Source organism: Salvelinus fontinalis, chromosome 4 (assembly GCF_029448725.1).
Source record: "Salvelinus fontinalis isolate EN_2023a chromosome 4, ASM2944872v1, whole genome shotgun sequence".
Taxonomy (NCBI): domain Eukaryota; kingdom Metazoa; phylum Chordata; class Actinopteri; order Salmoniformes; family Salmonidae; genus Salvelinus; species Salvelinus fontinalis.
The window spans coordinates 4,887,197-4,899,910 of NC_074668.1; the positions used below are offsets into that span (position 1 = coordinate 4,887,197).

The following is a 12,714-nucleotide window of genomic DNA, read 5'->3' on the forward strand; positions in this document are numbered from 1 at the left end:
TTAACACTGAGATCTGCTAGCCTGCATGCCCCAGACAGGGCTGGTATTAACACTGAGATCTGCTAGCCTGCATGCCCCAGACAGGGCTTGTATTAACACACAGATCTGCTAGCCTGCATGCCCCAGACAGGGCTTGTATTAACACACAGATCTGCTAGCCTGCATGCCCCAGACAGGGCTTGTATTAACACACAGATCTGCTAGCCTGCATGCCCCAGACAGGGCTTGTATTAACACACAGATCTGCCAGCCTGCATGCCCCAGACAGGGCTGGTATTAACACACAGATCTGCTAGCCTGCATGCCCCAGACAGGGCTGGTATTAACACACAGATCTGCTAGCCTGCATGCCCCAGACAGGGCTTGTATTAACACACAGATCTGCTAGCCTGCATGCCCCAGACAGGGCTGGTATTAACACTGAGATCTGCTAGCCTGCATGCCCCAGACAGGGCTGGTATTACAGTTTTTGTTAAATTGCTAACAAGTGTTTTTGTTCAATCTTCACACAGTCTGCGTTACCAACATGCATCTTGGCCAAACAGTTCATCTCACCTCCAAAACTCATTCAAACCACCAAAACACTTCATACATGTCTCAAAATAAGCTCGTTGGACCAAAACACTGGCAACCGTTCTCACTCAGAAAGCATAACATTGTCTCTCATAACACACCGACCTGAAAAACACTGACAACTGACAACAAACTCTTTAAAGTTTGTATGATTTTTCACATGAATCAGTATTTAATTATAGAATAACACCTTTTGACTTTATTAACTGTACTAAAGTATATGTAACAAGAATGAATCAGAAATGCAGCAATTTGATTCAATAGACTTTATTTTTATTTTTATACACAGCTCTAAAAAAAATAATGGGAACACTTAAACAACACAATGTAACTCCAAGTCAATCACACTTCTGTGAAATCAAACTGTCCACTTAGGAAGCAACACTGATTGACAATAAATTTCACATGCTGTTGTGCAAATGGAATAGACAAAAGGTGGAAATTATAGGCAATTAGCAAGACACCCCCAAAAAAGGAGTGATTCTGCAGGTGGTGACCACAGACCACTTCTCAGTTCCTATGCTTCCTGGCTGATGTTTTGGTCACTTTTGAATGCTGGCGGTGCTTTCACTCTAGTGGTAGCATGACGGAGTCTACAACCCACACAAGTGGCTCAGGTAGTGCAGTTCATCCAGGATGGCACATCAATGCGAGCTATGGCAAAAGGTTTGCTGTGTCTGTCAGCGTAGTGTCCAGAGCATGGAGGCGCTACCAGGAGACAGGCCAGTACATCAGGAGACGTGGAGGAGGCCATAGGAGGGCAACAACCCAGCAGCAGGACCGCTACCTCCGCCTTTGTGCAAGGAGGTGCACTGCCAGAGCCCTGCAAAATGACCTCCAGCAGGCCACAAATGTGCATGTGTCTGCTCAAACGGTCAGGAACAGACTCCATGAGGGTGGGGGGGCCCGACGTCCGCAGGTGGGGGTTGTGCTTACAACCCAACACCGTGCAGGACGTTTGGCATTTGCCAGAGAACACCAAGATTGGCAAATTCGCCACTGGCGCCCTGTGCTCTTCACAGATGAAAGCAGGTTCACACTAAGCACATGAGCACATGTGACAGACGTGACAGAGTCTGGAGACGCTGTGGAGAACGTTCTGCTGCCTGCAACATCCTCCAGCATGACCGGTTTGGCGATGGGTCAGTCATGGTGTGGGGTGGCATTTCTTTGTGGGGCCGCACAGCCCTCCATGTGCTCGCCAGAGGTAGTCTGACTGCCATTGGGTACCGAGATGAGATCCTCAGACCCCTTGTGAGACCATATGCTGGTGCGGTTGGCCCTGGGTTCCTCCTAATGCAAGACAATGCTAGACCTCATGTGGCTGGAGTGTGTCAGCAGTTCCTGCAAGAGGAAGGCATTGATGCTATGGACTGGCCCGCCCGTTCCCCAGACCTGAATCCAATTGAGCACATCTGGGACATCATGTCTCTCTCCATCCACCAGCTTTAGTCCAGGTCTGGGAGGAGATCCCTCAGGAGACCATCCGCCACCTCATCAGGAGCATGCCCAGGCGTTGTAGGGAGGTACAGGCACGTGGGGGCCACACACACTACTGAGCCTCATTTTGACTTGTTTTAAGCACATTACATCATAGTTGGATCAGCCTGTAGTGTGGTTTTCCACTTTAATTTTGAGTGTGACTCCAAATCCAGACCTCCATGGGTTGATAAATTTGATTTCCATTGATAATTTTTGTGTGATTTTGTTGTCAGCACATTCAACTATGTAAAGAAAAAAGTATTTAATAAGAATATTTCATTCATTCAGATCTAGGATGTGTTATGTTAGTGTTTCCTTTATTTTTTTTGAGCAGTGTATATATCTTTGCATATGGTAATTTACTTGTGAAAAACTAAAAATGTATTCCTGAAATTCCAGGACTGTAATAATAATTACAAAAAAACATTATCAACATGTAGAATCACTCGTACACTACTGTGAGGGTTATAGTTCTCATCAACATGTAGAATCACTCGTACACTACTGTGAGGGTTATAGTTCTCATCAACATGTAGAATCACTCGTACACTACTGTGAGGGTTATAGTTCTCATCAACATGTAGAATCACTCGTACACTACTGTGAGGGTTATAGTTCTCATCAACATGTAGAATCACTCGTACACTACTGTGAGGGTTATAGTTCTCATCAACATGTAGAATCACTCGTACACTACTGTGAGGGTTCTAGTTCTCATCAACATGTATAGTATAATCACTCATACTGTACAGTACTGTGAGGGTTATAGTTCTCATCAACATGTATAGTATAATCACTCATACTGTACAGTACTGTGGGGGTTCTAGTTCTCATCAACATGTATAGTATAATCACTCATACTGTACAGTACTGTGAGGGTTCTGGTTCTCATCAACATGTAGAATCACTCGTACACTACTGTGAGGGTTATAGTTCTCATCAACATGTAGAATCACTCGTACACTACTGTGAGGGTTCTGGTTCTCATCAACATGTAGAATCACTCGTACACTACTGTGAGGGTTATAGTTCTCATCAACATGTATAATATAATCACTCATACTGTACAGTACTGTGGGGGTTCTAGCTCTCCCTTTCTCCTGCATTTGGCCACAAGTTTTCATCAACATCACATCTTATGTCTTCTCTGGCGATGCATCTCGGAAAGTATCTTCTGGAAGGCCTAATCCAACCCTGGCAGTCTTCAGGAGAAGTGTCTCCACATCCCACGTTCATGGCATCCAGTAAGGACATCTGGTCATGTGGATGATGGTCATAAACCTTCCACCTCCACGCAGAGAGAAACTCCTCTATGGGGTTCAGGAAGGGGGAGTATGGAGGCAGGAATAGTGCTGACATCCTGGGATGTGTAGTAAACCAGTCTGTGACTGCAGCAGAGTGGTGGAATGCCACGTTATCCCACACAACAACGAAGGTAGGGGAGTTTCTCGCCCCTCTCTCCTCCGCTGGTGTAACGGATGTGAAATGGTTAGCGGTGGCGCGCGCTAATAGTGTTTCAATCGGTTACGTCACTCGGCGTTGAGACCTTGAAGTAGTGGTTCCCCCTTGCTCTGCAAGGGCCACGGCCTTTGTGGAGCGATGGGTAACGATGCTTCGTGGGTGACTGTTGTTGATGTGTGCAGAGGGTCCCTGGTTCGCGCCCGGGGCGAGGGGACGGACGAAAGTTATACTGTTACATTCACAAGTTGATTGTGCAGGTCATCCAGAAAATAAATGAGCCTCTCTGTATTGTAGGGACCAATGAGTGGTTTGTGTCACAGCAAACCATCGTAGGACAGTGCTGCACACATTGTGATGTCAGTTCCTCTCTGGCCTGGGACATCCTCGGTTGCTCTCTGTCCAATCACACTTCTTCCCCTGCGGCGTGTTTTTGCCAGGTTGAATTCAGCTTCATCCACAAAGATGAATGTATGTGCACTTTGCCTGGCTTCCATCTCCATTACTCTCTAAAATACAGGAAGTCCACAGTTTTACACTCCTTTACATTATGCATAGCTGTGTATGTACCCTGTTTGGTTATTGAACAGACATCTTACCTGGACATATTGATATGGGAGTTCTTTCTCACGTTCACCGTTTCTCTCCAAGGGTACAACTCCTTCATTCTTGTTTTATGTTTCTCTGGGACTCTGGTCGTTGTCGTTGTGCTGACCGTATTCACACTCCCAGAAGTGATATTGTCTGCCAGCACTCTGGCCCGAATTTCCTGCAGTTTTATTGCCATTGTTGCCAATTACCATGGCAACCATGGCAATTTCCTGCGAATCTGATAATATTCTGCCTCTCCTTCCTGTGAGGCAACCTTTTGGATCCTACTGAAAAACACAAAACAATCAATATATTTCAATGTCAGTACATGTAAAAATGTGAACATACTGTAATATTTTATTTAACCTTTATTTAACCAGGTAGGCTAGTTGAGAACAAGTTCTCATTTACAATTGCGACCTGGCCAAGATAAAGCAAAGCAGTTCGATACATACAACAACACGTAGTTACACATGGAGTAAACAAACATACAGTCAATAATACAGTAGAAAAATAAGTCTATATACAATGTGAGCAAGTGAGGTGAGATAAGGGAAGTAAAGGCAAAAAAAGGCCATGGTGGCGAAGTAAATACAATATAGCAAGTAAAACACTGGAATGGTAGATTTGCAGTGGAAGAATGTGCAAAGTAGAGATAGAAATAATGGGGTGCAAAGGAGCAAAATAAATAAATACAGTAGGTAAAGAGGTAGTTGTTTTGGCTAAATTATAGATGGGCTATGTACAGGTGCAGTAATCTATGAGCTGCTCTGACAGCTGGTGCTTAAAGCTAGTGAGGGAGATAAGTGTTTCCAGTTTCAGAGATGTTTGTAGTTCGTTCCAATCATTGGCAGCAGAGAACTGGAAGGAGAGGCAGCCAAAGAAGGAATTGGCTTTGGGGATGACCAGTGAAATATACCTGCTGGAGCACGTGCTACGGGTGGGTGCTGCTATGGTGACCAGCGAGCTAAGGAGGGACTTTACCTAGCAGGGTCTTGTAGATGACCTGGAGCCAGTGGGTTTGGCGACGAGTATGAAGCGAGGGCCAGCCAACGAGAGTGTACAGATCACAGTGGTGGGTGGTATATTGGGCTTTGGTGACAAAACGGATGGCACTGTGATAGACCACATCCAGTTTTCTGAGTAGAGGGTTGGAGGCTATTTTGTAAATGACATCACCGAAGTCGAGGATCGGTAGGATGGTCAGTTTTACGAGGGTACGTTTGGCAGCATGAGTGAAGGATGCTTTGTTGCGAAATAGGAAGCCAATTGTAGATTTTACTTTGGATTTGGAGATGTTTGATGTGAGTCTGGAAGGAGAGTTTACAGTCTAACCAGACACCTAGGTATTTGTAGTTGTCCACATATTCTAAGTCAGAACCGTCCAGAGTAGTGATGCTGGACGGGCGGGCAGGTGCAGGCAGCGATCAGTTGAAGTTCAATTATCACATCTCTCCTGTTTTGCCGAAAAATTCATACTATTGATGCAACAAAATCTGCAGCAAACAGTTGCATCAATAGTATTAATTTTTCGGCAAAACAGGCCAATGAGGAGAGATGGTCTCTCCTCTCCTCTCAAGGAGAGACCATCTCTCCTCTCAAGGAGAGACCATCTCTCCTCTCAAGGAGAGACCATCTCTCCTCTCAAGGAGAGACCATCTCTCCTCTCCTCTCAAGGAGAGACCATGGTTTACAACATGATCAGTAATTGTGGCCCTTATCTCACCATAGACCACCGCTCTTGGTCTTCCTCTCCTTTGTCCTCTTCACATTCTCCCTCTCCCTACCACTCTTCTTTCCCCCACCAACCTGTCTTCCTTGATCCATGTTTCCAAACTAAATCATTCCCGACGCCGTCCTCTTTTTGTCGGTTTGGTAACGAGACTAAAAACAGGACTCGTTGGGTAGGCTTTCAGCTGAAATTGCAATCAGCTGTGTTTGGAATGATGAAATATTCTGCTGAGCTTTTTTATAAGTTTCAATCTGGTTACTGCAGAAATGCACAACATTTACCATCGTTCTGTTTTGAATCTGTTTTTAACAGTTTTGGAAAACCGTGTGTCAACATTTGAAAACAGGTACTGCAAATATATAGTTTTGCAGGTGGCGGAGTGTGAATGAGAAGAGAGTTCATGGATTTCGGAGAATGTGGTCATTTGAATGCATTTTGTGTGAAAGCAATTGAAAAAATGATTCACAGTTTGGTCCACATTACACTTCTATTTCGCTGACTGTGTGTAGAGTTTTGACAATGTGACTTCAGTTTTGACCAATGCATGTTAGCAATTAAAAAGGAAAAACTCTGAGATCTGCTAGCCTTCATGCCAGAGCTCTGTTCATGCTTACCACTGCCATGTCATTATCTCCAAACTGTGACAGAATGTCTGTGCACAAGGCCTCCCGAGTGGCACAGGGGTCTAAGGCAGCACTAGAGGCGTCACTACACACCCGGGCTGTATCACAACCCGGCTGTGATCGGGAGTCCTATAGGGCGGCGCACAATTGGCCCAGCGTCGTCCGGGTTTGGCCCGAAAGGGAGGGGGGGGGGGGGGGGGGTTTACTTGGCTCATCGTTCTCTAGCCTGGCTAGCTTCCGGGGTTAAGCGGGCGGGTGTTAAGAAGCGCGGTTTGGCGGGTCAACTCCGAGACCGTTTGGGGAGTTGCAGCGATGGGACGATCCAAAAAAATTTAAAGTCAATGTAGAATGTTGACCGGAAACCATGACGATGACTAATACAGATGTATTCACAGATCTGTAGAGAGCCATTGTAAGTAACACTGCCTTTTTGTGTTTTCCAGAGATATAGAGAGAAGTGAAGATTACATAGATAGTCACCACGGCGGATAGCATTTCTATGACCTGTTCACACAGTGAGGAGGGTGGGCATTGAAAATGACAGTACCTTGTGTTTTCCAGAGGTGCAGAGGAAAAAGCAGACTGTGATGTTTGACTCCGTGGAGGACTGGATTCAGGACATGAAGAGAACTAAAGGAAACTGTAGAGTGGTCTCGGAGAACAGCAACTTTGAGCTCTCTCCAAAGTACGGCCATTTTTTTAAAAGTCTGACCGATGCCGTACGCAATATAACTGCTGTAACATGCTAGTTTACGTATCAAGACATTGCATCCTAATCAACATGTTGGTTGCAGTACTGTGTAGTTATCTTGTATTCCTCTGTTTCCTGGTTTATCATGTTATGAGTAAACAAAAAGCTACACGTCTATTTCCTGCAGGTTGCCTCAGTTTTTTATAGTCCCATCAAACGTCTCGGACGAAGACTTGACTAAGTACCAGGGAAAGGGATTACCGGTATGTGTCGATTTATTATAAAAATGAAAGTTGTTTTGTGTCTGGTACTTGATTTAAATTGAATATCTCACATTTTTTAATTATAGGACCCGTAACTCTTCGCTTTCTGTATGGGTCAATATACAAATAAATGAATGTATTTGATGTTTGTTTTTCAGATGTGGTGCTGGTCTCATCATAGCGGCTGCGCCTTGTTTAAAACCGCCTCTATACCCCTGGTACAAGAGGACAACGTCCCACAAACCTACATGGAGAAGTAAAAGACATCCTGATTTGGTTACATCGTATTTGAGTATTGTCTGTGTTGTTAATAGTGATGAATGCTTTTTGTATGTACTGATTTTATAAAAGTTGTGACTTTATGACCTTTTTCCAGTCCGTAGATTCCCTTTTTTTTATTTATTTTTTTACATTTAACAAAAAAACTAATGTACCGACTTTTGTGTAACACTGAGGTGTGTTGCAGAATGTTGACGTCAGTGGCTCACAACCACCTGTACTCGGTAAAGACAGAAGACCTGTCCGACACACTTCCCGCCGTTCAGGACATCCTGTTGTCTTACAACAAGTTCAAACAGTTCTTCCTCATCGACAATACAACAGAGTTCTGGATGTCCGATATGAAATGGTTCTCCTCACTTGACAACTGTGGATGGCTGGACATCATCAGGTGACATTTTGAAAAACCTAACTACTATTTGTCCAGTGTTTTTTTTTTTTTTTACAATGTTCACTCAGTGGCCAGTTTATTAGGTACACCACCCCGTTCGCTGCTCCAGACAGTGAGCCAGGTGGCCGTGGCTTGCTATATAAAACAGTCATCGTTACTGTTCGGTTGAACGTTAGAACGGGCGAAACTAGTGACCTAAAGCGACGTTGAGGCGTGGTACGATCGTCGGTGCCAGGCGTTCGCGGAGTTCCATTATCTCAAAAAACGAACGGCCTCCTGGGCTTTCGACGCACGACAGTGTCTCGGGTTTACGGAGAACGGTGGGACAAACAACAACATCCAGTCAGCGGCAGTCCTTTGGGGGAGGGGGGGGGGGGGGGCTGCTCGTTGATAACAGAAGTCGAAGGAGAATAGAAAGAATCGCGCAACCTAACAGGCGGGCCACAATGATTCACGATAACAGTGGTGTGCAGAACAGCATCTTGGAACACACAGCTCGTCGGTCCTTGTCACTGATTGGCTATGACAGCAGACGACCACACCGGGGGCTCCACTCCTATCAGCTAAAGACGAGAAGAAGCGGCTCCAGTGGACACGCCATCACCAACACTGGACAATTGAGGAGTGGAAAAACATTTCCTGGTCCGACGAATCCTGGTTCCGGTAGCACCATTCTGATGGCAGAGTCAGGATTTGGCGTCCGTGGACCCATCCGGTCTGATGTCACCGGTGGTGTGGGGAATGTTTTCCGGGCTGAAGTTAGGTCCCTTGATACCAATCGAGAAATGCTTTAGAATGCCATACCTTGTAGAATCCATACTCCCGACGAATTCAGACTGTTCTGGAGACGGGGGGGGGGGGGGGGGGGGGTCTGACACGGTACTAGATGGGTGTGCCTAATCAAATGGCCACTGAGTGTATTTGTCCAGTGTTACCAATGTATTTGTTTAGGATCTTGTCTCACGCGGCGAGCCAATGCCTTGTCTCACGCGGCGAGCCAATGCCTTGTCTCACGCGGCGAGCCAATGCCTTGTCTCACGCGGCGAGCCAATGCCTTGTGTGTTTCAGACAGTGTCTCCAGAAGGCTGTGGAGGTTGTCGAGTGCCTGGAAAAGGAAAACACTAATGTTCTCATTATGGGTAAGGACCAGTTATTTGAGGAAGGTTGTATTGTATTTGACAAGGGTTGGCCACACAGATCCTTGTGTCCTGACATTTTTGTTTGACATATTTTTTTATTTACTTTACTTAAGAACATTTTGTCCTACAATGACTCTCAGGAGAGCAGTGGCAATCGTTACTGAGTGGACTATCCTCAATTAAAAAACTATTTAAATGAATTGAAGGTAAACTCAGCGAAATGGCATTTTGCCACGAGCGGCACCGGTGATATTGAGATGAGGCAAGACGTTGCTCCTCAGTCGCACGCAGTATCTGCTGTTTACAGTGTGGTAGCCAGGGCACCAAAACAACAGAAGTTGACCCTCGCGCTTTTTAATGCTCTTAGTTGTTGAAGAAATTGACCCACTATGCTGTTTACTTTCTGTGTCTACGTCATGTTGCTGAGTACCATTTAAAATGTGTGTTTGTGTTCCAGAGGAGGCTGGTTAGGGCCTGTACTGGGTCCTCTGATATTATACAATATAGAGGAGGCTGGTTAGGGCCTGTACTGGGTCCTACCTCTATATTATATAATATCAGAGGAGGCTGGTTAGGGCCTGTACTGGGTCCTCTATATTGTATAATATCAGAGGAGGCTGGTTAGGGCCTGTACTGGGTCCTCTATATTGTATAATATCAGAGGAGGCTGGTTAGGGCCTGTACTGGGTCCTCTATATTGTATAATATCAGAGGAGGCTGGTTAGGGCCTGTACTGGGTCCTACCTCTATATTGTATAATATCAGAGGAGGCTGGTTAGGGCCTGTACTGGGTCCTACCTCTATATTGTATAATATCAGAGGAGGCTGGTTAGGGCCTGTACTGGGTCCTCTATATTGTATAATATCAGAGGAGGCTGGTTAGGACCTGTACTGGGTCCTCTATATTGTATAATATCAGAGGAGGCTGGTTAGGACCTGTACTGGGTCCTCTATATTGTATAATATCAGAGGAGGCTGGTTAGGACCTGTACTGGGTCCTCTATATTGTATAATATCAGAGGAGGCTGGTTAGGACCTGTACTGGGTCCTCTATATTGTATAATATCAGAGGAGGCTGGTTAGGACCTGTACTGGGTCCTCTATATTGTATAATATCAGAGGAGGCTGGTTAGGACCTGTACTGGGTCCTCTATATTGTATAATATCAGAGGAGGCTGGTTAGGGCCTGTACTGGGTCCTACCTCTATATTGTATAATATCAGAGGAGGCTGGTTAGGGCCTGTACTGGGTCCTCTATATTGTATAATATCAGAGGAGGCTGGTTAGGACCTGTACTGGGTCCTCTATATTGTATAATATCAGAGGAGGCTGGTTAGGACCTGTACTGGGTCCTACCTCTATATTGTATTGTTCCAGAGGAGGCTGGTTAGGACCTGTACTCGGTCCTCTATATTGTATTGTTCCAGGGGAGGCTGGTTAGGACCTGTACTGGGTCCTCTATATTGTATAATATCAGAGGAGGCTGGTTAGGGCCTGTACTCGGTCCTCTATATTGTATTGTTCCAGGGGAGGCTGGTTAGGGCCTGTACTGGGTGTTAAGTTGTATTGTTCCCGGGGAGGCTGGTTAGGGCCTGTACTCGGTCCTCTATATTGTATTGTTCCAGGGGAGGCTGGTTAGGGTCTGTACTGGGTGTTAAGTTGTATTGTTCCAGGGGAGGCTGGTTAGGACCTGTACTGGGTCCTCTATATTGTATTGTTCCAGAGGAGGCTGGTTAGGGCCTGTACTGGGTGTTAAGTTGTATTGTTCCAGAGGAGGCTGGTTAGGGCCTGTACTGGGTGCTAAGTTGTATTGTTCCAGGGGAGGCTGGTTAGGGTCTGTACTGGGTGCTAAGTTGTATTGTATTCTCCCAGAGGAAGGCGGTTCCGACCTGTGCTGTGTGGTCTCCAGCCTGGTCCAGTTGATGTTGGACCCCTACTACAGAACTCTTCTGGGCTTCCAGAGTCTGGTGCAGAAGGAGTGGGTGGCAGGAGGGCATGCGTTCCTGGATCGCTCCAACCATCTACACCTCAAGGACAAGGCGGAGGTAGGATCCGTGTGTCTTGGTTATTCTGTTGTCTGACAATTAAACTAGCCATCAAAACCTTTAATTTCTCCCGTCCTTGACTCCTCGCCTCCCTCTCAAAGCTTATTGGAGGAAAGGATCCGATGTCCCTCCACCTGGACATCCTCCTCCAATGAGCTTTGAGAAAGTGAGGAATTTTCAAGAATCAAGGACTGTAGGGGAATCAAGGATTTTTGAGACCTGCGGTTTATGCCTTGAATGAACACAACTGTGGGTGACGACCGTGTCCCTGTGTCCATCCTCTCAGAGCCAGTCTCCAGTGTTCCTGCTCTTCCTGGAGTGTGTGTGGCAACTACAGCAGCAGCATGGTCCGGCCTTCCAGTTCTCAGAGACCTACCTGACCGTGTTGTCTGACAGCGTCCATGTTCCTGTCTTCACCACCTTCCTCTTTAACAATGACAGCCACAGAGACAACATACTCAGGGTAAAGACACACGCAGGCAGACACAGAGACAACATACTCAGGGTAAAGACACAGGCAGGCAGACACAGAGACAACATACTCAGGGTAAAGACACACGCAGGCAGACACAGAGACAACATACTCAGGGTAAAGACACACGCAGACAGACACAGAGACAACATACTCAGGGTAAAGACACACGCAGACACAGAGACAACATACTCAGGGTAAAGACACACGCAGACACAGAGACAACATACTCAGGGTAAAGACACACGCAGGCAGACACAGAGACAACATACTCAGGGTAAAGACACACGCAGACACAGAGACAACATACTCAGGGTAAAGACATACGCAGGCAGCCACAGAGACAACATACTCAGGGTAAAGACACAAGCAGACACAGAGACAACATACTCAGGGTAAAGACACACGCAGGCAGACACAGAGACAACATACTCAGGGTAAAGACACACGCAGGCAGACAGAGACAACATACTCAGGGTAAAGACACACGCAGGCAGCCACAGAGACAACATACTCAGGGTAAAGACACAAGCAGACAGAGACAACATACTCAGGGTAAAGACACACGCAGACACAGAGACAACATACTCAGGGTAAAGACACACGCAGGCAGCCACAGAGACAACATACTCAGGGTAAAGACACACGCAGACACAGAGACAACATACTCAGGGTAAAGACACAGGCAGGCAGACACAGAGACAACATACTCAGGGTAAAGACACAAGCAGACAGAGAGACAACATACTCAGGGTAAAGACACACGCAGGCAGACACAGAGACAACATACTCAGGGTAAAGACACAAGCAGACACAGAGACAACATACTCAGGGTAAAGACACAGGCAGGCAGACACAGAGACAACATACTCAGGGTAAAGACACAAGCAGACAGAGAGACAACATACTCAGGGTAAAGACACACGCAGGCAGCCACAGAGACAACATACTCAGGGTAAAGACACACGCAGACAC

At 46.1% G+C, this 12,714-nt stretch overlaps 1 protein-coding gene across 2 annotated transcripts in view; it reads left to right on the forward strand.

Annotated features, from left to right (window-relative positions):
* mtmr12 (myotubularin related protein 12) overlaps positions 1–12,714 on the forward strand; it is an 85,448-nt gene that overhangs the window by 17,671 nt on the left and 55,063 nt on the right. For both annotated transcript variants that reach the window (XM_055918646.1, XM_055918647.1), the window contains 7 exons: positions 7,021–7,144; positions 7,338–7,413; positions 7,572–7,669; positions 7,880–8,083; positions 9,152–9,222; positions 11,095–11,267; positions 11,554–11,730. In XM_055918646.1, the coding sequence (XP_055774621.1) occupies positions 7,021–7,144; positions 7,338–7,413; positions 7,572–7,669; positions 7,880–8,083; positions 9,152–9,222; positions 11,095–11,267; positions 11,554–11,730 (923 nt within the window). The remainder of the gene's footprint in view (positions 1–7,020; positions 7,145–7,337; positions 7,414–7,571; positions 7,670–7,879; positions 8,084–9,151; positions 9,223–11,094; positions 11,268–11,553; positions 11,731–12,714) is intronic.